General features: G+C 41.2%; 1 protein-coding gene across 1 annotated transcript in view; it reads left to right on the top strand.

Annotated features, from left to right (window-relative positions):
- NALCN (sodium leak channel, non-selective) overlaps window positions 1-23,828 on the top strand; it is a 238,087-nt gene extending 214,259 nt beyond the window's left edge. The window contains exons 34-44 of the mRNA XM_066176413.1: window positions 8,703-8,822; window positions 9,817-9,885; window positions 12,044-12,192; window positions 12,888-12,981; window positions 13,809-13,941; window positions 14,461-14,576; window positions 16,866-17,023; window positions 17,674-17,824; window positions 19,397-19,546; window positions 20,224-20,338; window positions 21,610-23,828. Of these exons, the coding sequence (XP_066032510.1) occupies window positions 8,703-8,822; window positions 9,817-9,885; window positions 12,044-12,192; window positions 12,888-12,981; window positions 13,809-13,941; window positions 14,461-14,576; window positions 16,866-17,023; window positions 17,674-17,824; window positions 19,397-19,546; window positions 20,224-20,338; window positions 21,610-21,803 (1,449 nt within the window). The 3' untranslated portion in view covers window positions 21,804-23,828. The remainder of the gene's footprint in view (window positions 1-8,702; window positions 8,823-9,816; window positions 9,886-12,043; window positions 12,193-12,887; window positions 12,982-13,808; window positions 13,942-14,460; window positions 14,577-16,865; window positions 17,024-17,673; window positions 17,825-19,396; window positions 19,547-20,223; window positions 20,339-21,609) is intronic.
- Window positions 23,829-24,078: the final 250 nt, after the last annotated feature.

Genomic DNA, 24,078 nt, shown 5'->3' with positions numbered 1-24,078 from the left:
TAGTGTGTTGTGGTCATACTTCTCTACAACACTGAGCTTTGTGTCTTTTATATATACTCAAGCCTGAGTATTTAAGTGTGCTTTGGTGAACCCAGTGAACTCTTTTCTTGCAGAACATCTCATATTACATTCCCTCCATACAACAAAAGGTCTGTGTTGTCTCACAGAAGTTCTGCTTCATCCATTTGTGTTTTGCCTCATGCGTTAATCCCCACTGTTCTGTAACTGTGACAAAATCAAACCTCTCTCAGCTTTGTTTTGGTTTAAATATCATATTTCATTTTTATATCTTTTAATAAGCTACACCCCGGCTCCAGTATTGTCTTTTTCTGCACAAGTCTGGCTCCAGTGTGGTAGCAGTTCTCTATTTCTGATATTATTATTAAAAACTCTGCAAGGTGTATGTAGTAGTTTGAAGGCAAAACAAATGAGAGGCTCCAAGTCAGAGATACAATTTAATAGGAAAAAAAAGAAAAAAAGGAAAGAAAGTAAAATAAAATCGATGCAATAATACAAAAGACCGCTGACAGAGTCAGAATACAACCTGAGCGTAGTGATGGAAGCAGTTCAGATGAGGTGGTCTTCTTGAAGCAGTGATCTTGTAGAAAGGTCTGGTAGCTCGGGTCCTCTGGGAATTCAGTGGGTAAGCGCTCTTCTGGTGTTCAGAGTCTCAGCTTATATCTAGGCTGAAATGCTTGGTTTCTCCCTCTGGGCGGAGCATCCCACAATGGGATGGTGAGTCATGTGATAAGGCCTGATGGGCCCATTAACAGGAGGTAGTCCAGGAGGGGGTTATCTGTGAGCTGTGTAGCAAAGGTGCTGATGGGCCCATTAACAGAAGATAAGCCAGAGTGGAGGAGGCAGGGAGCACTGCCTCACCTGGTTTCAACAGTTCATGAAGATGGTGATAGAATATACTTCAACCCAGGACATTATCCACCCCTTATTCTATTACCATCTACATCATCCTAAATCAATACCTTCCTACACACACACACATATATATATATAATGAAATCCTACACACAGTTCTCACTTAAAATAAGGTCTCCTTGTGGTACACAGTGGGTGTCCCCATCCTTTTGCATCACCCACCAAGTGTAACCAGGTCCTTGTGCAAAGACAACCCCACGGATGGGTTTGCCCTTGCCTGAGGTGGGATTAATCTAAACAGTCTTTCCTAACATACCTCTCATGTGTACCACAGGGACCCTATCTTTATCCACTGTATGCAAGGATTCAGACTGGGCAGGACCAGCTCGATTGATGGACCCTCGGGTATTGACCATCCAGGTGGCCTTCGCTAAGTTCTGTTCCCAATTTTTGAAGGTCCTTCCACCAAGTGCCTTAAGGGTAGTTTTAAGCAGTCTATTGCAGCGTTCCACCTTCCCAGCAGCTGGTGCATGGTATGGGATATGGTATATCCATTCGATTCTGTGTTCTGTGGCCCAAGTGCTTATGAGGCCATTCTTGAAATGAGTCTTGTTGTCTGACTCAATTCTCTCAGGGGTGCCATGTCTCCACAGGACCTGCTTTTCCAGGCTCAAGATGGTGTTCCGGGCAGTAGCATGAGGCACAGGGTAGGTCTCCAGCCATCTAGTGGTTGCTTCCACCATGGTGAGCACGTAGCGCTTGCCTTGGCGGGTTTGGGGAAGGGTGATGTAGTCAATTTGCCAGGTTTCCTCATACCTATACTTTGACCATCGTCTGCCATATCACAGAGGCTTCACTCGCTTGGCCTGTTTGATCGCAGCACAGGTCTCGCAGTCATGGATAGCCTGGGAGATGCTGTCTATAGTAATGTCCACCCCTCGGTCACGAGCCCATCGATATGTTGCATCTCTCCCTTGATGACCAGAGGCATCATGAGCCCAACGAGCTAGGAATAATTTTCCTTTGTGCTGCCAGTCTAGATCAACCTGAGATACTTTCACCTTGGCAGCTCGATCCACCTGCTCGTTGTTGTGATGTTCTTCATTAGCCTGACTCTTGGGTACGTGCACATCCACGTGTCGAACCTTCACGGTCAGCCTTTCTACTCGGGTGGCGATGTCCTGCCAAATCTCAGCAGCCCAGATGGGTTTCCCTCTGCGCTGCCAGTTGGCCTTTCTCCAGCGGTCCAGCCATCCCTACAGAGCATTAGCTACCATCCATGAGTCAGTGTAGAGATAGAGCCTTGGCCACTTCTCTCGTTCAGCAATATCTAAAGCCAGCTGGACAGCTTTAAGCTCTGCGACCTGACTCGATCCACTTTCTCCCTCGGTAGCTTGTGCAACTCGTCGTGTGGGGCTCCATACAGCAGCTTTTCACTTCCGGTTAGTACTTACAATTCGGCAGGAACCATCGGTGAAAAGGGCATATCGTCTCTCACTCTCTGGTAGCTTGTTATATGGTGGGGCTTCCTCGGCCCGTGTCACTTGCTCCTCCTCTTCTTCAGAGGATAATCCAAAGGTCTCACCTTCAGGCCAGTTTGTTATAATTTCCAGAATTTCAGGGCGATTCAGGTTTCCAATACGGGCGCGCTGCGTGATCAGGGCGATCTATTTGCTCCACGTGGTGTCGGTGGCGTGATGTGTGGTAGGAACCTTTCCTTTGAACATCCACCCCAGCACCGGTAGTCGAGGTGCCAGAAGCAGCTGTGCTTCAGTACCAATCACCTCTGAGGCAGCTTGGACTTTTTCATAGGCGGCTAAGATTTCCTTCTCTGTGGGAGTGTAGTTGGCTTCGGATCTTCTGTAGCTTCGGCTCCAGAATCTCAGTGGTCGTCTTCGAGTCTCACCCGGCACCTTCTGCCAAAGGCTTTATGACAGACCGTGGCTCTCGGCTGCAGAGTAAAGCACATTCTTCACCTTTGATCTCGTCCTGACTGGGCCAAGGGCTACCGCATGAGCGATTTCCTGCTTGATCTGGGCGAAAGCTTGCTGCTGTTCTGGGCCCCAGTGGAAATCGTTCTTCTTGCGGGTAACCAGGTAGAGAGGGCTCACGATTTGGCTATACTCGGGAATGTGCATCCTCCAGAAGCCTATGGCACCTAGGAAAGCTTGTGTTTCCTTCTTGTTGGTCGGTGGAGACATTGCAGTGATCTTATTGATGACTTCAGTGGGAATCTGACGCCGTCCATCTTGCCACTTCACTCCCAGAAACTGGATCTCTCGAGCAGGTCCCTTGACTTTGCTCCTCTTGATGGCGAAGCCGGCCTTCAGGAGAATCTGAACGATCTTCTCTCTCTTCTCAAAGACTTCTGTTGCAGTGTTTCCCCACACGATAATGTCGTCAATGTATTGCAGGTGTTCTGGAGCCTCACTCTTTTCCAGTGCAGCCTGGATCAGTCCATGGCAAATGGTGGGACTGTGCTTCCACCCCTGGGGCAGTCGGTTCCAGGTGTACTGCACGCCCCTCCAGGTGAAGGCAAACTGAGGCCTGCATTCTGCTGCCAGAGGAATGGAGAAAAAGGCATTTGCAATATCAATGGTCGCATACTATTTTGCTGCCTTGGATTCCAGCTCATACTGAAGCTCCAACATGTCTGGTACGGCAGCGCTCAGTGGTGGTGTGACTTCATTCAGGCCACGGTAATCCACTGTCAGTCTCCATTCTCCGCTGGACTTACGCACGGGCCATATAGGGCTATTAAAGGGTGAACGAGCCTTGCTTACTACCTCTTGGCTCTCCAGCTCACGAATCATCTTATGGATGGGGACCACAGAGTCTTTGTCAGTGCGATATTGCCTACGGTGCACTGTTGCTCGGGCGATCGGCACCTGTTGTTCTTCAACTTTCAGTAGTCCCACAGCAGAGGGGTCGTCTGAGAGTCCAGGCAAGGTACTCAGTTGTCTGATGCCTTCTGTCTTTAGAGCAGCTATGCCAAAAACCCAGCGGTATCCTCTTGGGTCTTTGAAATACTCATTTCTGAGATAGTCTATGCCTAAAATGCATGGGGCCTCTGGACCAGTCACAATGGGGTGTTTTTGCCATTCTTTCCCAGTTAGACTTACTTCAGCTTCCAGTACAGTCAGCTCCTGGGATCCTCCTGTCACCCCAGAAATGGAAATGGGTTCTGCTCCCACGTACCTTGATGGCATCAGAGTACACTGAGCACCGGTATCAACCAGAGCCGTATATCTTTGTGGGTCAGATGTTCCAGGCCATCGGATCCACACAGTCCAGTAGATCCGATTGTCCCTTTCCTCTACCTGGCTAGAGGCAGGGCCCCCCTATTCCTGGTCATGGCATACATTGCTCTCTTCTTGTAAATATGTTTCTGAGGTTCCTTCAAGAGGATCAGTCATATCATCATTCCTGTACCGTCTGGAGTTCTGTGCACGAGAGACCGGAGCAACATTGATTCTAGATGGGCTCTTTGTGGTAGGTGTTTCTCTTTTCAGTTCACGTACCCGGGCTGCTAAGGAGGAGGTAGGTTTTCCATCTCACTTCCTCATGTCTTCTCCATGCTCCCGAAGAAAAGACCAGAGGTTACCTCGGGGTGTGTATCCTCTCTCCCTGGCTGGGGAGTGCCTGCTCCTAATGGCAGAGACTCTCATTGGCTCTGGCTGGATATGGTAAATTTCTTCCTTAAGTTCTTTTTTCAGTTTCTGATGGCCTTCTTCAATCAAGTTCCGGACTTGCTCAGCCAGTCTTGTTTCCACAGACGAGACATGGGTACGAACTGGGGCAGTGACAGTGTCCTCGTAAATTCTTAGTTTATTAGCCAAGACACCTACCCTGTCCTCACCTTCCCTCCATTGCAGTGTTGCCAGGTAACGTGAGTACATCTCGGGTCCAAGCCGTGCAAATCTCAACCACATCCGTGATGTGCACTGGACACCATCTGGGTTTTTAGGAAATCTCTCATCTTCTGAAAAAAGGATTTCCAACACAGCCAATTCCCTCAGGCATCGGATACCTTGTTCTATTGTGTTCCATTTTCCTTGGTGCACTTGGAGGTCTTCTTTACAAAGGTATCTATCCTTCACACTTGTTAGCAGTCGCTGCCAGAGGCTGAGAGGTTCTTGGCTTTTCCCAATCCCCTGGTCAATGACCACATCCCGGGACAACGATCCCAGTTGCCTGGCCTCACTTCCATCCAGAATGGTGTCATTGGCTGCAGCGTCCCAGATGCGGAGCAGCCAGGTCAGGATGGACTCGTTGGTCTGGCGGGTGAATTCCCTTCGCAGGTCACGCAGCTCACCCAGAGATAGAGAGCGAGTGATGATTTCTGGCTCTGTCTCTTCTGCTGATTGTGAAGGTCCTGCTGCACCCTCATCAGTCACTATGCGGACTGATTTGGTCCTTGATTTCTTCTTCTGAACGGGGGCAACTGCTACTGGTTTAGGCTGTTCCAGTTCGGTGATGGTTTGTGTGGAGATGCTGATGGCACTCTTAGTCCCTTTCTCCTCTGTGACAGTCTGCGTAGATGTGGACACTGTTGCCTTGCCTTTGGTTCCTTTCACCTCTGTGACACTCTGTGTAGACACTGATATCGTTGCTCTGCTTCTTTTTCCCTCTTCCTCTTCCTTCAGAACACGCTGTATCACACCATGTAGTGTTTTGATTCTAAGCATGGTGCGGGCCGTGCAGAGAAGACAAAGCAGGACTAACAACAACATCATGCTGTCCTTGGCATCCAGAGGGTATTCCATATTTTCAAAAACTGCTGTGTCATGCCTGAAAAGCTGGAAAAAATCATTCTTCACCCCTCCCCACAGGGGCTGGGTGAGATTGTTGAGGCCCCAGATGTAGCATCCTAGACCAGAACAAGAAAACAAAAGTGGGTGTATATTCTGAATAATGTTCATTGCCTCAGAGTTTATCAAGCAATGGACATAATAGACTACTAAAGCAATTTTAGTACCATAACCTGGTCTACGCAGGAGCATTAAGACTGGCAGATAGTACCCCAGTTGTGGAAAAATATAGAGAGATAGATATAAGACACATGTAAGCATGTTGAGCATCATAGCGAACAGGTGTCTTCTTAAATACAAAATTGTAATTTTGACTTTTCTCAGTGCCTTATGCCCCACGTTGGGCGCCAAAAAATGTAGTAGTTTGAAGGCAAAACAAATGAGAGGCTCCAAGTCAGAGATACAATTTAATAGGAAAAAAAAAGAAAAAAAGGAAAGAAAGTAAAATAAAATCGATGCAATAATACAAAAGACCGCTGACAGAGTCAGAATACAACCTGAGCGTAGTGATGGAAGCAGTTCAGATGAGGTGGTCTTCTTGAAGCAGTGATCTTGTAGAAAGGTCTGGTAGCTCGGGTCCTCTGGGAATTCAGTGGGTAAGCGCTCTTCTGGTGTTCAGAGTCTCAGCTTATATCTAGGCTGGAATGCTTGGTTTCTCCCTCTGGGCGGAGCATCCCACAATGGGATGGTGAGTCATGTGATAAGGCCTGATGGGCCCATTAACAGGAGGTAGTCCAGGAGGGGGTTATCTGTGAGCTGTGTAGCAAAGGTGCTGATGGCCCATTAACAGAAGATAAGCCAGAGTGGAGGAGGCAGGGAGCACTGCCTCACCTGGTTTCAACAGTTCATGAAGATGGTGATAGAATATACTTCAACCCAGGACAGTGTATTTAGCCTATTTCCATAAGGCTGGAATCTAATGATTTAAACACATTTTGAAAAACATTTACTTTTTTAATGTGTAAGGATATCCATTTAGCAATAAAGAAAATGCTTCCTCTGTGGTTAGGATCGTACGTAATTCTTTATAAATTTTTGGTTGACTATTCTTTTCAGTCCCCTCTGAATAGCTGATACTGACCACTATCAGAAACAGGATTGTAGACTACATTTCCCACTGCTCTAATCCAATCTGACAGTTCCTATGTTCCATTGATAGGTTTTGCCAGTAGTGATGAATAAACAATGAAGTGAGTACCTTGTAGCAGCTGTACCTAGAGTATGTCCATGTTGTTGCTTCTTTTTTCCCTACCCAGGAGAAATCGGTATCTCTGGAGAGACTGAGCAAACACAGAAAAGTTTTATTTGTGTCATACACGGGCAGGTTTTAATTTACCTAGTAACTATGTCTTTGGAAATACTTTTTTCTTTTATGCTGCCAGGGGAAACAAATACACTTCTAGAATTTCAAAGGAACTTTGTCAGAGCCAAGACAAATTTGTTGACTGTCTCGATAGGCAAGCTATCACACTGTGAGTGCACACAATTCATGGAGAGATGAAGCAGCTTCCTGCTCAGGATCTTCCTTAATGCAGCATGGTCTGCTTTCTGCATAGCTGATGGCCCTGTGTCCAATCTAACTCCTGATTCAGCCTTAAACCTCTACTGTCCATATCATATGTATGTGATATAGAAAATAGGAAGAATTTGAAGATCTCACTTTTGTTACCACACTGATGATGACAGAGTAAAGGGAGATGTGATTATTTTATTTCCATGGTGTGGTATTCTGTTCAAGATTATAGATGCCTGAAGCTAGGTGTTTAAACTCTACATGTGAAGTAGGTGTTTAAGCTGTTACTGTGATCAAGGGAGATGAAGGGTGAGATTCAGTTACCTCCACCAGCCACTCCAGAAGGCCAGGGATGCTTACAGGTCTTATGTCATCCCTGCCAGTCCCATCCATCCATCTTCAGTTCTCTAGGGAATCTCAGGTAACTGAAGGCAAGATAACTTAAGTAACTCAAATGGTAATTAGAGATTCAGACCATATTGTTCACTTTAGTCAGGCTTCAGAAAACACTATAAGGCAAAAAGCTAACTGGAAAATCAGCCTTTTACTTCAAGCAAGTGCTCTCATATCTGGTTTTGTTTTCAGAAATGTTAAATGGCAGGGTTGCAAGGTGGGATAGAAAAAAATAATATAATGAATGCCTGACATTTATAGCCTTTATCCAATAACTCCTAACCTGCTCTGAGAATTAATATGACCTGTGTGTGAGAAACTCTTAGATTCCCTCTACATGCATCGCTCTATTTTGGTATCTGTTACCTGATGTGACTATTTCTGTAACTATTAGTATCTATTCTTGAGCTTCTTATCTGCATTCCTGTTACCTAAATTGGAAATATCCAGCACTTTGGAAGCTGTCTTTTCCTAGGTACATTGTCAAATATACTGCCTTTACTGTTCTTAGCTTTTTTTTTCTTACACGCTGCTGAGTACAGATGGTGATGAGTACAGAGTATTCCTTAAAGCAAGAAATATTTGCAATATAGGAAATCTTTTTAATGAATTTATACTGTAGATGCTGCAGAACACAATCATATTCCTGAGTTTAGATGTGCTTATGTGATTTTTGCTTGCTTACAGACAGCTAGGTAGGATACTGCTACCTTTATTAGCTACACGTTATTGACATGACTTGTTTAACTTCAAGCAGCCTTAAGCCCACATTCACCTCAGCAATCTATACATTTAGCATTCACTCTGAGCTGATTAGCTGCACTCCTGTCTTTGATACTTGATGGAGACAGAGAGACAATTCAGAATGCTGTTCATCCCTTGGCCTTGGTCGTCCATGGTCTTACACAAGTACCAGTTTTCCTCCACCTAAGGGAAGCTAATATTATCCAGTTAGCCCACATGGAATATTAAGGTGAGGTGATACCTGCCCCTTGTTGTTTGAAACTATTTAATAAAATGAACCCAATCAAACATTTTGGAGAATGGAAGAGGATCTCATGGCACGGAATAATAATTTCTTCATTGCAAGTCAGAAATTCTTTTATCCATAGGTCACAATGAAGATTATTGCCATGTCACCTTCTGGCTTCTGGCAAAGCAGAAGAAATCGGTATGATCTCTTGGTGACATCTCTTGGAGTTATATGGGTCATACTGCACTTTGCCTTACTGGTAAGATATACAAAATGCAATTCCAGTGATTAAAATGATTTTGTCTTTAAGCACCAGCAGAATGATTGCTGCTATATGACCAGATAAATCTTTGAGATTTTAATAAGGCTGAAATATGTCTGAAAGAAACTAAGCTTGATTCTAAGAATGAATCATTGTCTTGGACAATCATGTAGTGCAAAAATTGTCTTACTGATGCAAGTTAGTCTGTAAATGTGGTAGGAAACAAGTCTGTAGGAGGGATGTAAGTGAGAAAAGGAAGGAGCCTGAAGAGAGTGAGAGCTCTTGCTAACAAAGGTCTTACAAGCATGAAGGAAGAAAGAGCCAAGGCACAGAATACCAATAGGAGTAGAGGACTGGAAGAAGGCATAGGTTCAAAACTGCTGAACAACACAAACCCTCCCAAACCCAACAGTGATTCTGTACCACTGGTTTTGGTTAAGGAACAGGGTTTAATTCAAGAAGACATGAAGGAGAGAGGAGAGGAAGTGAGCTCACCCTTCATTTCACACCAGTTTTTTAAATTTGACGACAGTCCTGGTTTCTTTATGTAGAGCAGAAGGAGGAAGGAATGGTTGACTTGTCATCATGACAAGTTGTCAAAGTCACAGTCCTATAATGTCTGCAGGATTCTCTTGTCTGCCCCAAGTTCTGTATGAAGGAAAACCTGTTTTGTATGGCTAGTCATTTTGCCCTGACATTCGCAGTTTTTCCCCGCTACTATGTAGTTTGGAAGGCCTGAGGAGTTTCTGTAACCCAGCAGCTTCCTAGACAAGTACACTGGGCCTGATGGATGTAATTAATAGAGGACTGAAAGGTTTTTGACTTGATGTGTGGGGAGGTTGGGGTTGTGTTCTTTATATTGTTGCTAATAGTTTATGATTTCTCTTATTTCATATGGGGACTGCCCTACATTACTAAAAAATCAGTTATCAAAGTCTGTTCAAGAGATTTGTGGGGACCATGTATTAAGTCTTTTGTGTTTGTGTTCCAGAATGCATACACATACATGATGGGGGCATGTGTGATTGTCTTCAGGTTTTTCTCCATTTGTGGGAAGCATGTAAGTATAAATTAGAAACTACAATTATTGCAATGCTCATGTATAGATTAAAGGACTAGGTGCTGTGCATCTCTTGTTCAAATTCTGTAAGGCTCTGTTTTCTAGGCGAAAAAATAAAAATAAAAAAAAAAAGATTTAAACAGCCAAACTACAACTTTACATTCTGTCATTTAAATATCAGGATTTTAAGTAGATTGTATAATAGTGCTACTGGAAAAGCAGAACTTTTACAGAAAACAAAGTGGAGCTGCAATACCACAGCTTTTAAAAATGCTCTCTACAACTCTGAACATACATTATGCTTCTTTCAGCCCTTTCCATTTCAGTGAGGTGTGATGGGCATGCTCTTTATTTATTTTTGCTGCAACACTGTTGTAGCGGTGGTTGAATGTATTTATCTTGTTATGATAGTGCTCTCTTTAAAAAGTTTATTTTTCCAGAGTGCAGGTCTGTGTCTTTTGTCTCTACAATGTATGTCTTGTCACAGTAAAGGATTTATATTCAATTTAAAAACAATTTTGGGCCAAGATGTTCTTCTGGAAACACTGGGATGGTGACAAAGCAAGTCACTTCTCAAGTTTACATTTCTTTTCTGTTTGGATTTACTCTAGTGCAATTGAGAATAGACTGGCAGAATAAGAATAAGCAGAGAACAAACACATTTATTTAACAAGTGGTGACGCTGCATTCCCTTGCTGTAGAACTTCTTAGACTGTCCAAATATTTTCTGTGAAGTCTGACATATTAAAGTAAATGTGATGAAAAAAACTGCTCTACTAGGTTCCAGGGTTAAGAACAGTAAGTTAAAGGGTTTGTTCAGTAAAGATAAAAAGTTTTCTTTCAATCAGACTACACAGAGCCTGTAGAGCCTTGGAAGTCAAATGAAAAATCCTTGCTTCTCCTATGCAGCCAGGCAAAGTGATTGCCTTCAAAGCTCTGATGGATTCTAAAATTTTTTTCAAGATTTTAACCTAGTCATTTTTACTTTCATGTTACCAGCTGTATTAGTTTCACTAATTTACCCATCCTGATGCAATGTGATGCCCAAAGGTCAGCAGAAATTTGGCATAATAATAAAGAAAAATTACACCCTCAGTCCCATTAAAGGGAATTTTTTATCATATCCAAAGTATTAAAGAGTATTAGTACAATCTAGGGCAATAAATTTATGACAATAAAATGTAAAATATACATGCATGGGAAAGTTATATCTATTATCAAGGCACATAGCCTATGAAATTTTCAAAATTAAGCTCTAATTTTGTGTTCTTTGGCTAACTTTGCAGGATCACAGACTCACAAAGTGGTTTGGGTTGGAAGGGACCCTAAAGACCATCTCATTCCAACCTTCCTGCCATGGACAGAGACACCTGCTACTAGACCAAGTTACTCAAAGCCCCATTCAACCTGTCCTTGAACACCTCCAGGGTTGGGGCATCCACAGCTTGTCTGGGCAATTTGTTTCAGTGCCTCACCACACTCACAGTGAATAATCTCTTCCCAATATCCAATCTAAGCCTAACATGTTTCAGCTTAAAGCCACTTGCCCTTGTTATGTCACTACATGCTCTTGTAAAAAGTCCAGCTCTCCTGTCACCCCGACTTAGATAACGGAAGGCTTCTGGAAGGTGTCCCTGGTTACTAAATTCCATGAGAAATTACTGACTTAAAGGAGCTGTACTGATCTTAAGGAAATCTCCTTCTCTATACATGAAAGTATTCCTTTCGGTAGGCTGCAGTATGTGTGTCTTCTGTCTAACAGTCAGGATCACTTTCACAGATGCCCGAAGTAGTTTACTGCACCACTGTTCACGCAATGCCAATCTGATACTTCAGGAGAATACTGATCCTAGAAAGATGTAGTGTAAGCCTATGCTGAACCATCACGGTAATATCCTACACTGTATTATCCTATATATACTTTTTGAGGAGGAACATCTTGACCTTGTAAATGAGGAAGATATGCTGATGTCTATAACAAGTAAAAAGCACACACGGTTCAAATCATGTTCATATTATACCATTTTACTGAGCTCATCCTTTAATGAATGTGTCTAAAGGATTTGTTGTCAAAATGACAAGTGCAAGAACTCTCTTTTATGTTATATCTTTGCTTTCCTGAATGTTGTCATAGATTGCTTTTTCTCTGTCTTTCCAGGTAACACTAAAAATGCTTCTCCTGACTGTGGTTGTCAGCATGTACAAGAGTTTCTTCATCATAGTGGGCATGTTCTTACTGCTTCTTTGTTATGCTTTTGCTGGAGTTGTGTTATTTGGTACAGTGAAATATGGAGAGAACATTAACAGGTACAGTATGGAGTTCCCACCTCACAGGGATGTTCTTTAAACAGCCTGAAGAAATCACATTCTGCTAGAAAAGTTCATCTGTGCTGAAAGACAGATCTGCAGGTCTGGCTGAAGAGCTGTAAACAGAATTTCTGATAGGAGACACTGAGCCATCTTTTCAGTCCTTGTGCGTTGGACCAAATGACACCTGATCCAACCCAGAGCAGACAGAGAGCTATTCTTCATTATGCCATCTGAAATATGCTTCTAGAGCAGTACTGTGCTAGGCCACAAGATGCTGAAACACGGTGTACCTACTGGATCCTACTGGCATCACCCAAAAACAAGATCCATAAACCAGGCTGATACACAAAGGAGAGAGTTCTTTGAACTGGCTGTTAGCTGGAGATTGCCCAGTCATCATCAGGCTTACAAAAGAAAATGGAGACAGGAAATGGGAACTGGCCTTGAGTTTTCTTTGGCTCTCTGATAAAATGAGCTAAAATACTCAGATCTGTGTCTGAGCTAGAGTTCAGTTATTGTATCTTAAGTCATTAAATAAATAATTCAATGGGCTGATTCAAATAATACCATAACTATTTTTAGTTTAAAATAGTAGAACTGTAGAAAATGGAGACTTTTTTTTCTTGCCAATGTTTTAATACTGGGAAGTGAAATGATCTCTCAATCTCTCTCTCTCTCTTCCTTTAAAACAGACATGCAAATTTTTCATCAGCTGGCAAGGCTATTACTGTACTCTTCAGAATAGTCACTGGAGAAGACTGGAACAAAATTATGCATGACTGCATGGTAATTACAATACTTCCAGAGATAAGTAAACTAGAAATGAGAGATACCCTTCCATCTCAAACTGTTTTCAGTATCTTAGCTTTGTACAAGGGATGTTGGGATTGCCTTTATCTCTTCAAGAAAATAATGTTCTCAGAACATGAAGCACAAGTTGCAGTTCCAGTCTCATACTCACAGTATAGTATTTCATGGAACTAGGCAATTAGATGATTTAAAAACAAAAATAAACAGATAGTTTCAAAATAAGAAATGCAATAACTCACTTTTTCACTATTATCTCTGCTCTGACTGGGGCAAGGTGTCTTTTCAGAATAACCTTATCTTTAATTCCTGCACTTTGGCTCGTTCCATGTGAGTTATAGTCTTGGTGGCCTCAAAATTTCACCTTGGATCATTATATTTTGCCCAAATAAATGTTTGTCTGTACTTCCCATTGCAAGGAAGATCATATGCCTCTTCTTTTTAAAATTAATGAGCAGGGAAGAAACAGTTTGAAAGCCACTATGCTTCAAAGCACCAGGTTGTTCCTGTACAGTGGCATAATGCACAATGTGGCCTCTGTGTGGTAGTAAGATCTGTGCCTCAGCCTTTTTTGGCATACCTCTCTCTCATGACTTCTGTCTATTAAAAGAAGAAAATCAACCTGCCCATAATAATGACCACAGTATTATTCCCTAACTGGGAAGCCTTAAAGAAATAATAGTCTTAAATATTATATTGATTGCAGAGAAATTAATAATCTCTTTTTATTGTTGTTATTTTACTTTGTTTTCCTTTGTTTGTTTTTTTGGGGTTTTGTTTTTGTTTTTTGGGGGGTTTTTTTGAAGGTTCAACCTCCATTTTGTACACCAGATAACAGCACCTACTGGAAAACAGACTGTGGAAATTATGCTGGTGCTCTCATGTATTTCTGTTCTTTCTATGTCATCATTGCATACATCATGCTAAATTTGCTTGTTGGTAAGTGAAAATAGGCATTAATAACAACAAGGTACATTTTGGCATGCAGTATCTTAGATGTGAGTCTGTTCTGCTGTTCAGGTATGAGGCTGCCTTGTACTTTCAATGTTACCTTGCATGCTTATAGTGATTTTGATACTACTTTGGCATGGGAATGTTAAATCTCAGGAAGTTTGGGAATGAAAACTTTTGGAACAAAGAGATATGTTCTATTTTTAGAGTAGAGTTGCCCTAAAGAGCACTGTTTTTTAAGCTTTTATTTCTTCAGTGAACCTTTGTTCAAACATCATTGGAATTCACTTAGTTGATCTTAAATGTTAGATTAGGCATCTCGCCAGCGTTTAAGGTACAGCTTTTAAAAAGCGTGGTGAATATTGATGTGGCAAGACAGTATATTATGCATTCAAAATCCCTGTCTGAGCATACAGTCATTTATTAATGTGGAGTTTGCACAACAGAATTAGATGTTACAATGTAACTACAGGCTTTAAGGATGTGTTTTGTTCTTGTGGTTTTCAGCTATCATTGTGGAGAATTTCTCACTGTTTTACTCAACTGAAGAAGATCAGCTTTTAAGTTATAATGATCTAAGGCATTTTCAAATTATATGGAACATGGTTGATGACAAAAGAGAGGTAAGAAAGAATAATTTATTGATAATAAGCACAGAGATACAGTAAATTTCCAGGTTTTCCTGAAAGGGAATATGGGGAAGAAAAAGTGTGTTGACAAAATTTTCTGAGCAGTTACTATTCAGTTTGAGAAGTGAGTGTGATCTAATGTTGTTGATGGCCCTTCAAATACCAACCTGTATTCTGTGAAGTGCTAATAATAGGAGATTTACAAACCAGTGTACCTATTTATAGGATCAATATAATAGCATCTTTCCTCCCAGCTCCCTGAGAGTTGTTCCCTTGGAAGTCTACAGATTCATATCCATGTTTTGTGTCTGATCTTCAGAAGGTCTTTGCTGAGATTTCAGCACTGTCTCCTGTAAAATTCTTATGGAGAGGCTAATCAAGTATGGGCTAGGTGAGGAGACAATGAAGTGGACTGAAAATTGTCTGCATAGCCAGGCCCAGAGGGTGAAGGGTCAGAAAGGTTCTAGATGGAGGCCAGTAACTCCTTGTATGCCCCAGGGATCAATACTGGGTCCAGTCCTGTTCAACATCCTCATTTATGACATGGACAGAGTGGCAGAGGGCACCCCCAGCCCATTTGCTGGTGACACCAAGCTGGGCAGAATGGATGATATGCCACAGAGTCATGGTGCCATCCACAGGGACCTTCATAGGCTGGAGAAATGGGCTCACAGATGACTCATGAAGTTCAGCAAGGAGAACTGCAAAGCCTTGCACCTGGAGAAGAATAAACCAAGGCACAGTACATGGTGAGGCCACTCAGCTGGAAAGTACCTTGGCAGTAAAAGAGCTGAGAGCCCCAATGGACACAAAGTTGAACATGAGCCACCACAGCGCTTGTAGAAAAGAGGGCCAATGGTATCCTGGGCTGCATTAGACCAAGTATGTCAGCAGGCCAAGACAGAGAGGGTCCTTCTGCTCAGCTCAGCACTGGTGAAGCCACAGCTTTGGTTCTGGGCTCTTCTGTACACAGAGACACAGACATAATGGAGAGAGTCCAGCAAAGGGACACAAAGATGATGAAGAACTGGAGCGTGTCTCCTGAGAGGAAAGACTGAGAAAACTAGCACTGTTCAGCCTGGAGAAGGCTCAGGGGAATGCCGTCAATGTATATAAATATCTGCAGGGAGGGTGCAAAGAGGACAGAGCCAGACACTGCTCAGTGATGCCCAGTGTCAGGGCTGGAGGAAACAGGCTCAACCTGAAACACAAGTTACCTCTGAACATCAGGAAACTCTTTTTCACTGTGAGGGTGACCGAGCACTGACACAGGCTGCCCAGAGAGGTTGAGGAGTCTCCATCTTTCGGGATGTTCAAAAGTCATCTGGACCTGATCCTGGGAAATTGGCTTTAGGAGACCCTGCTTAAGCAGAGGGGTAAGACAAGGTGAGCTCCAGAGTTTCCTTCCAACTTCAGCCATTCTGTGGTTCTGAAATGAGAATAACATCTGGGAGACTTAGCTGCTCAGATGCTCACAGAAATTAAATCATCATCTGAATGATTCATGACATCACTGAGTTTTGAATGCAAACAACATTATGGTGAAAGTAGTTGGTTGTCCGTAGTTGGCACATGGCTGTGCTGGAGAGGGAAGCTGAAGTCTGTACTCATGGGAGTAGAGAGTCCTGAATCCATCATGCCCAGCACTGACAGAATGTCTCTGATGTGGAACACCTTACAGCAAAAATAATTCTGATGAGGCTCATTTACGAGAACAAAAAATATTTGAAGGTTGTGAATAGCACCGTTTCAGAGGGAAGTACTTTCAATCTTAATTTTGTAACAACAGATAGAAATTGTTGTCACCAAAAGTGCAGGATGTGCTGCCTCTTAGAGCAGATAACCTTTAAAAAGCCAGTAAACCCTCAACATTCTCCTGTTGATTCAGAGATGCACAGAGAAGGGCACAGGTTTACAGCAAATTACAGACATGGCTATAAATGTTTAAACTATGGTTTAATTTCCATTTTACAAAGGCAGCTCTTTGGGAACATGATTCTAATTACAGATGAATGCAAATGGGGAAACTAAATCCCCAAGCAATTTTGAAAAATTCTGGCAAAATTAACAGCGTAGATTCTCGTTGTATAAGAGTCAAATAACCACAAAGACTTCTGTGAATTTGCTGAAGAGCTGGCTGAATGTGTACATTCTTAGCAGTGTGTTCACAGTGACTTAAATATGCTAGGAGAAATAGCTTTTCTCTCACTGATGAAGTTGAATGTCTGAGTTGGTTATTAGATTACAGTAATAATTTACTATCAATTATGCAATTTAACACAGGGTGTAATCCCTACCTTCCGAGTGAAATTCCTGCTGAGGCTTCTGCGAGGCAGGCTGGAGGTGGATCTTGACAAGGACAAGCTGCTGTTCAAGCATATGTGCTATGAAATGGAACGGCTCCACAATGGTGGTGATGTCACTTTTCATGATGTGCTCAGGTACCCTGATATTTTCTCCGCGTTTTTAGAATAGATATAACAGCCTGTGTTTATTTCCAGGCTAACAGGTAGCCATTAGGCGTAGGAGAAGGCAAGACTGGTAGCCACAGAGGCACTGAAATTTTAAATGTTTTACAAAAATTAGATTTCCCTTTTTCTTTCTTGCAAAAATATTAGTGACAGCAAACACAGGTCCTAGGGAATCAGCTCTAAGTAATTATAACATTTTCATTGCAGGAGGTTTGTCACAAACTACAGTCAGATGTTCCTCTTGTATCCCAACTAATGAAATGTACCTTCAAGTGTAGCAACATGACAGTGAGCCTGACTAGAAATAAAATAGAAATGGGAACATTATCCAAGCGTAAACACTTAGGGGGGGAAAAACCAAAGCACCAAAAATGCCCTAATTGCTCTTAGTTCAGCGGTTCACCGGTATTGGATAGGTGGATGTAGGTGATAAGGTCTTTGTTTTGAGCACAATAAGTCTCTTCTAGAATCATCTTAGCAATTTTTTAGCTTCAAATGTGAATTTACTCTGCAGACCTGCATTATGCATTTTCGCACTAAGGTCTAAAGTATGAGCTTTGGTTCTCAAAAAAATGCAAAGACACCAGCATTTAAAAATAAATAAATTGTGTTCCTTCCAGCATGCTTTCATACAGGTCTGTTGATATCAGAAAAAGTCTTCAACTGGAAGAGCTGCTTGCTAGGGAACAACTGGAATACACCATAGAAGAGGAGGTGGCCAAACAGACCATACGAATGTGGCTGAAAAAGTGTTTAAAGCGAATCAGAGCAGTAAGTCAAGCTAAGGCACTATCTAAATGATTGCATAAATTGAACTGCTCAACAGTGCTGGAATCTGCTGTCCCTGTGCTTCATTTACGTTGAAGTCACGATAATTCTTATTTGAAGCATGTAGCGGTCGCTAATTGAGCAAAAAAAAAAGTTTGTTACGGCTCTACAAAAATAGAGCTGTTTGTTATAGCTCTACAGTGCTACAAAAATAAGGCAAAAACTCTCTTCCTGCCCAAGCTTTATCTGTCTTTTCAATAGAGCAGGAAGATGGGAGACCAAAGTCAAAGGAATAAAGCAAAAAATAATGTACTTCATAGGCCTAATCCTTCCTCACAAAATGTAATGGTGTAATTTCCTTGCCTCTGCTGGCAGATGAAAAACCTGTAGATGAAGCCTGTATTAAGATAAATCATTTGAGTGAGCCATTACAGTTACTGTGTGTGCAAATGAACAGAAGGTCTGCATGGAAAGCAAGTGTATGGACCAAGTCACCACCTGGTTGCATTGATGACCAATTTTTCAGTTCCTATGAGTCTGACTCCAGGTTTTGACACATATATTTTTTGTTTTTATAAAAAATTACTTCTTGTGATAGGAGATTTTTCATAGTGATCTGTGATTGTGGCATCTGTCTTCTCTTTGTAAATTTACAAAAATACTTAGATGGACATTTTGAATATAATGTGCATTCCAGCTGAAACATTGGTGTTCAATGATACATAGTTTCATTTTGATTTCATCTCTGTAATAATAATGGCAGTAAATTTAATCTCAGCTCTCAGTTCTGGGTTTGTTCAACTCTGTTGTTCATTTCATTATGATATTGAACTACACTGTGCTAAAGTAAATATGCTATTCATTTCACTCTAATAATATGGTTCAAATCATTTCACATTCTATGAACCTTTTATAAACTGAATGTAATTATGGAAGTTAAGATGTATTTTCAAATTCCCTTGTTATTCTCTGAGTCTCCCTAGAGGGATCATGTGAAAACTACCCAGGAAAGTGAAACCCTTCCTAAGTGCTGTTTATTTTAATTTAAAAGCAAATTAGATTGTAAAATCATAATGGTGGTGGGTTTGTTTTTCTATTTGTACTGTAAATCTATACTTAGTCCCAAGGTTTTTGCTACTATTTTATTCAGTCTTGTTGACAGCCCACTCCAAAGTCTATACAAGAAATAAGAATTTTTTCATTGGCTTAATGTAATTCCCTGTGAATCTCTACCAATTTCTTGGTTTCTTTTTCTTTGCAAGAACTTTTAACTGATAAATTCAAAACTTTGTTTGTGTTTAAACTCTAGGTTTAAACCAACAATTGAGCAACGTGCCTTCCACTTAATGTAGTTCATAAATTTTATCCTCTGTTCCCTAAGGGTTAGAAATATGCTGGTATTCACTTTATTTAAATAGCAACATCTAATTCATGGATCTTTATCGATGCACCTGGGATCCACAGCTGGTGCTCACTGTTCAGTTGAATATTTGGAATGCTTTAAAAAAAAGTCAAACACATTGGTGTGACACAGCAATGAGAACATTTTTTTCATCACATATTGTTCCTTGATAGAAACAGCAGCAGTCGTGCAGTATTATCCACAGCCTACGAGAGAGCCAACAGCAGGAGTTGAGCCGATTTCTGAATCCTCCCAGCATTGAGACAACACAGCCAAGTGAAGATATGAATGCTATTAATCAAGATAACAGTGCACAGCCAGAGGTATGTTATCCAGGAAACTATCAGCCACTCATAACAAATTCAGAAAACTTCCATGTTTCTTATGTGTTCTTTTTTAAACATCTTTTTAACTGAAAAAAAATTAGAAACAATACCTTGTTTTGCTTCAGCCTTTGCCATCAGATGTAAGGGCAGGATGCTCTAAGGCAGAAATTCCTCAACATATTTAGCTGTCCTGCTATCAACATAAAGGGCAAATTCAGCTGTACACCTCTGGCAGCCCCAGCTTTCAGCTCTTGCATGAGCTGTGTGCAGGCTTGGGGATGTGAAGCTTTCCAGTTCAGGCATTCTGAAGTGGTATTTACACTGAGAATGAGAACACTGGGTATGCTGGAACCCCTGAGCAGGAGTCCTGGGCTCTTCCAGGATAGGGAATATAGAAAGTACAATGAAAGGGCTGCTTTCTACAACCAGGTAGGCTGAGAATAATTTCATACCCTTTCATAAAAACAATGGCATTGAGAACCCACATGACCTTTTTGCTTTTGTCTGTTAGTAGTAGTTTTCTGGGATATTAAAGAGCAGAAAGCATGCTGCCCTCACCAATGGCAATATGTTTTGTTTGTAGTCATGGATAAAGCTTGAAACAGAATAGAAAGATATCCCTTCCTAGTGTTACCTAGGGGAGCTACAACTGAGATTCTTTTTTCTCTCTTCAGACCAGTAGCCAGCAGCAGCTCCTTAGCCCAACACTTTCTGACAGAGGTGGCTATAGACAAGACACTGGAGATCCTGTGAAACAGCGGAAAATTGGACAATGGCGCTTGCCATCAGGTAAGTGAAAAAAGTTTGTCAGTAAAGTCCTCACAAGCGAAATTGCTGTTGTGCAATAACAAGGCCAAGAGAGGCTTCATGAGTCACAACTCTCCCTCCTGGCTGCTGCTTGCACCCACATCAGGGCTTTCTTGTCCTCATGCCTGTTGGAATAAAGCAGTTTCTCCCTTTCTTCACAATTTGGAAGGTTTGGAAGATGGGCTCAAGCACTGCCTTGTGCAAATGGTTACATTTTTTTATTTTTCAGACATTTACTCAGGGCTTTTTACATCAGTCAGTCCTATTCTGAATCAGAGTGCTGCCCCCAAAGGCTGCCTCTGTTCAGACCCTAATCATATCTAAGTGGAAGCAGGAGAGACAGTAATGCTGTTCTGCTGACTACCATTGACCCTACTTTTGTTGCCAGTGTACTTGTCCAAGAAACAGGATAATTTAATAGAAAGCTTTCAATCCATGATTTCCATTTAAATTTCACTGAGCAGAAAACATCAACATTCTATTGGAAAAGAGAGAAAGAGTGAAAGAGGAAGCATGGTAAGAAGGAGTCATGCTACTGTGGTCAACTGCATAGGTTTTTCAAGTGAGAAATCTTGAAAGAATGAATAGCCCAGGGTTTCCTTTCTTAGCAGTGATCTGATATGTGTCAGTTTTGAACATTCTTCAGTGGATGGTCCTAAAAAGGAGGGTGTCATTTCCATGCACAATACAGCTGACAGATAAGCAGTCTGCCTCCAGTCCAGCAAAGACAGATATTTAAGATTATGAATAGTATAATTAAGATCAGCTGTGGGGTTTATATACTTAGTGGTTTAGTGCCATACCAGCAACTTGTACTGGCTTCAACCCCTAGGCCATTGTAAAGTATCACTTTCTAGATGTAGCTGCCACTCCTAAAAGCACTTCCCCACCCTCACATTTACTACTTTCACCGTTTTGCCAGCAGGCCAGCTTATGTAAGTACTGCCTAAATAATTTAGCTTGCAATTAGCTGGAGAAGAAGAGACCTCTTGCATCAGTTATCCCAGCAAAGGAAATGAGGCACTGCTCAGTTAATCTGCCCTACCAGCAGATTGGTGGGAGAAGTGTGAACATCTGGAGCTGGGAAAAAAAAAAAAAAAAACACAAACAAATTAGAACAGATCCCTACTCTTTCTAAACTAAATCAGTTTAAAGGTGCCCTAGTCTAGCTAGTTCTCTATACCTGAATTCTAAGCAAAAATGTTCAAGAATCAGATCTACTCTAATACAGACCTTTCTGTTTAATTTCCTAGCCCCCAAACCAATAAGCCATTCAGTGTCTTCAGTCAATCTCCGTTTTGGTGGACGTTCAACTGTGAAATCTGTTGCATGCAAAATGAATCCCATGTCCGATGCTGCTTCCTGTGGATCAGAAGTCAAGAAATGGTGGACAAGACAATTAACTGTAGAGAGTGATGAGAGTGGAGAGGATCTTCTGGATATCTGAGAAGCATTTAAGTCATACCACAATCTAATTTTCTATGTTTAGAATTAAAGATGCTGTGTGATGTATGATTTCTTTAAAATCAATGTCATAAATTTTCTCTTAGGCTTATTCTCCTGCCATATGAAGTGTAGCACACACTTCTGTGTTAGAATTGACTTTTGTAGGTACTAAATGTACTCTAAGAAACCTGTATACTATAGCAGTACTAACAAAGCCAGAAAGACTATATTGCCTTTAGCAGACAGAGCACTGAAAGATGTCATGTATTCTGTAGAATCGTAGTGAAAATTTGATATACACCTCTGTGTTTTCCTCCAACCTTTACCATAATTTAAAGTGGCAACACTTTACAATACAGGGATAATATATTTCTTCTCGTTGCGTTTTCCCTCAGTTCTTACTTAGCAAAGTTTCTTTAGAAAAATTTTATTATTCACAAATGACCTGAAGAGGTCAGCACTGACTTCATGTTCAAGGGAAGTATTTTTACTAAGTACAGATACTGAATTACAATTCTAAGCTTTCTCTGGACCTTTTTTAAAATATGCAAGATACAAGATTACTCATTTTAAAATCAGAGGGTGAAAGATTGGCTTTTAAAATGTAAATATCTTTGAGATTTGGTTAATTATGCAAAGAACTTGATTTTCACAGAGAAAACGGGGTGGGGGAAAAGGAGAAAAAATGCATTAAAAACTGTGCATTGAAGCATCCAGCAGAAGACTTTCACATGAAAGACATGGGTTTATGCTTCATTTTCAGCATATACTAGTTACATATATGTGTGATGTCATTATTCTTCTTTTAATTGGGTCCCATTTTTCTTGTGTAGTCGTAAGATTTTCTTCTTGTCTGTGATAAAAATTAGCATGTTGGGGATTCTAATTACAAAATAGTATTGTATGTTTTTAAAAATACGTTCAGTTTTGCCTGTATAGGTAGAATTTTACTTACGCGTGTTATGGCTCATGCTACAGGCCCACAAAGGTAAGGCATGGCACTGTTCTGTGGCTGAGTACCTTTGTCCCTTTTATCCCAACAAAACATATGTGACGTGTTAGCCTTCACTTGTTTTATGAGCCACCAGTAGCACTACATTGTCGCCAGTGAAAAAGCAGCTATCGCTTTCAGAAAAGCTTTTCCAGTGAAAGACCAATGCTATACGGATATGGAGGTGAAGAAGGAAAGCCGCAAAACACAACCGTGTTTGCTAGTTTCAGAATCTAAGGCTGTCAAAAAATGTGAGGTAAAATTGTGCCCTTCGCTCAGGGAAGAACTAAGAGGTTGCAGATTTTGTTGCTTGGCCCCGGACTAGGTTTTATAGCATAGCTGGGACCTTTCTGTTACCATTGTTTCCTATGGAAATGATAGTTTGCTCTAACATGGCCTGATGTGAGATCTTGTAAGAGGCTCACGGTTTATTTACATCACCACTTCAAAAAGATATCCTTTCAAAAGCAGACAAAAGCCAGTGTTTTGCAATTTTTTCTGGCCAAGGTATTAATTTAAAGTGGTCAGAATACAACAGTGAAAACACACAGATGCCTTCACCAAAAATGCAAAATTAGTTTTGGCCATGAAATACAGCTTTCTTGGCATCTGTCAATGTTTTTTCCCAGTGTATGGTTGAACACTGTTTAGATTTTTTCTTTCCTAAAATAATCATATTGAACACATCTGTATTTTGTGGGGGGTTTATGTGTTTTGGGGTATATTTAAGTTTAAATCTAGTCAGCTGTAACTCTATAGTAAAAGAATATGTGCATTCTCTTGTTTACTAAATCATTAACCACCAACAAAACTTCACATGCAAATCCATTTCTTTGTTATGTTTTGTGCTTGTTTAAGTTGAGCTTTTGTATATATAACAAAAAGATAAATATTGGGTTAATAAAAGAGAGTATCTTTGACAGTTCAATAATACACTGAACTGCAGATCACTCTTGCTCCAAGCCTTCTTTTTAAAGAATCTGGCAAACATTTTTTCCTTGCCTTACAGTACACTGTCAATAAAAGTGAGTTGCTTTAAGCAATATTCCTCCCTATGGTTTTCATTGTAACTGCATTGGTTATTTGTGGCTCATCCCTGATTATGCTGCTTAGTAACAATCTCTGTGGTTTGTACTGGATTATGTAGAGGTGCTTTCAAACTCTTTCAATTGAGGGTCTTTGGTTTTTTTACTCCAGCAACTGACCTCATCAGTACTGCCACAAGGGGTCTCAGTCAAAAGATGGGACTAAATAGGACTATTCATTATTTATTTTTATTTATCCC

Source organism: Chamaea fasciata, unplaced genomic scaffold (assembly GCF_029207755.1).
Source record: "Chamaea fasciata isolate MVZ Bird 193981 ecotype frontalis unplaced genomic scaffold, bChaFas1.0.hap1 SCAF_2, whole genome shotgun sequence".
NCBI classification, from domain to species: domain Eukaryota; kingdom Metazoa; phylum Chordata; class Aves; order Passeriformes; family Sylviidae; genus Chamaea; species Chamaea fasciata.
Note: the sequence above shows the minus strand (reverse complement) of the source record. Positions and strands in the feature narration are given on the sequence as shown.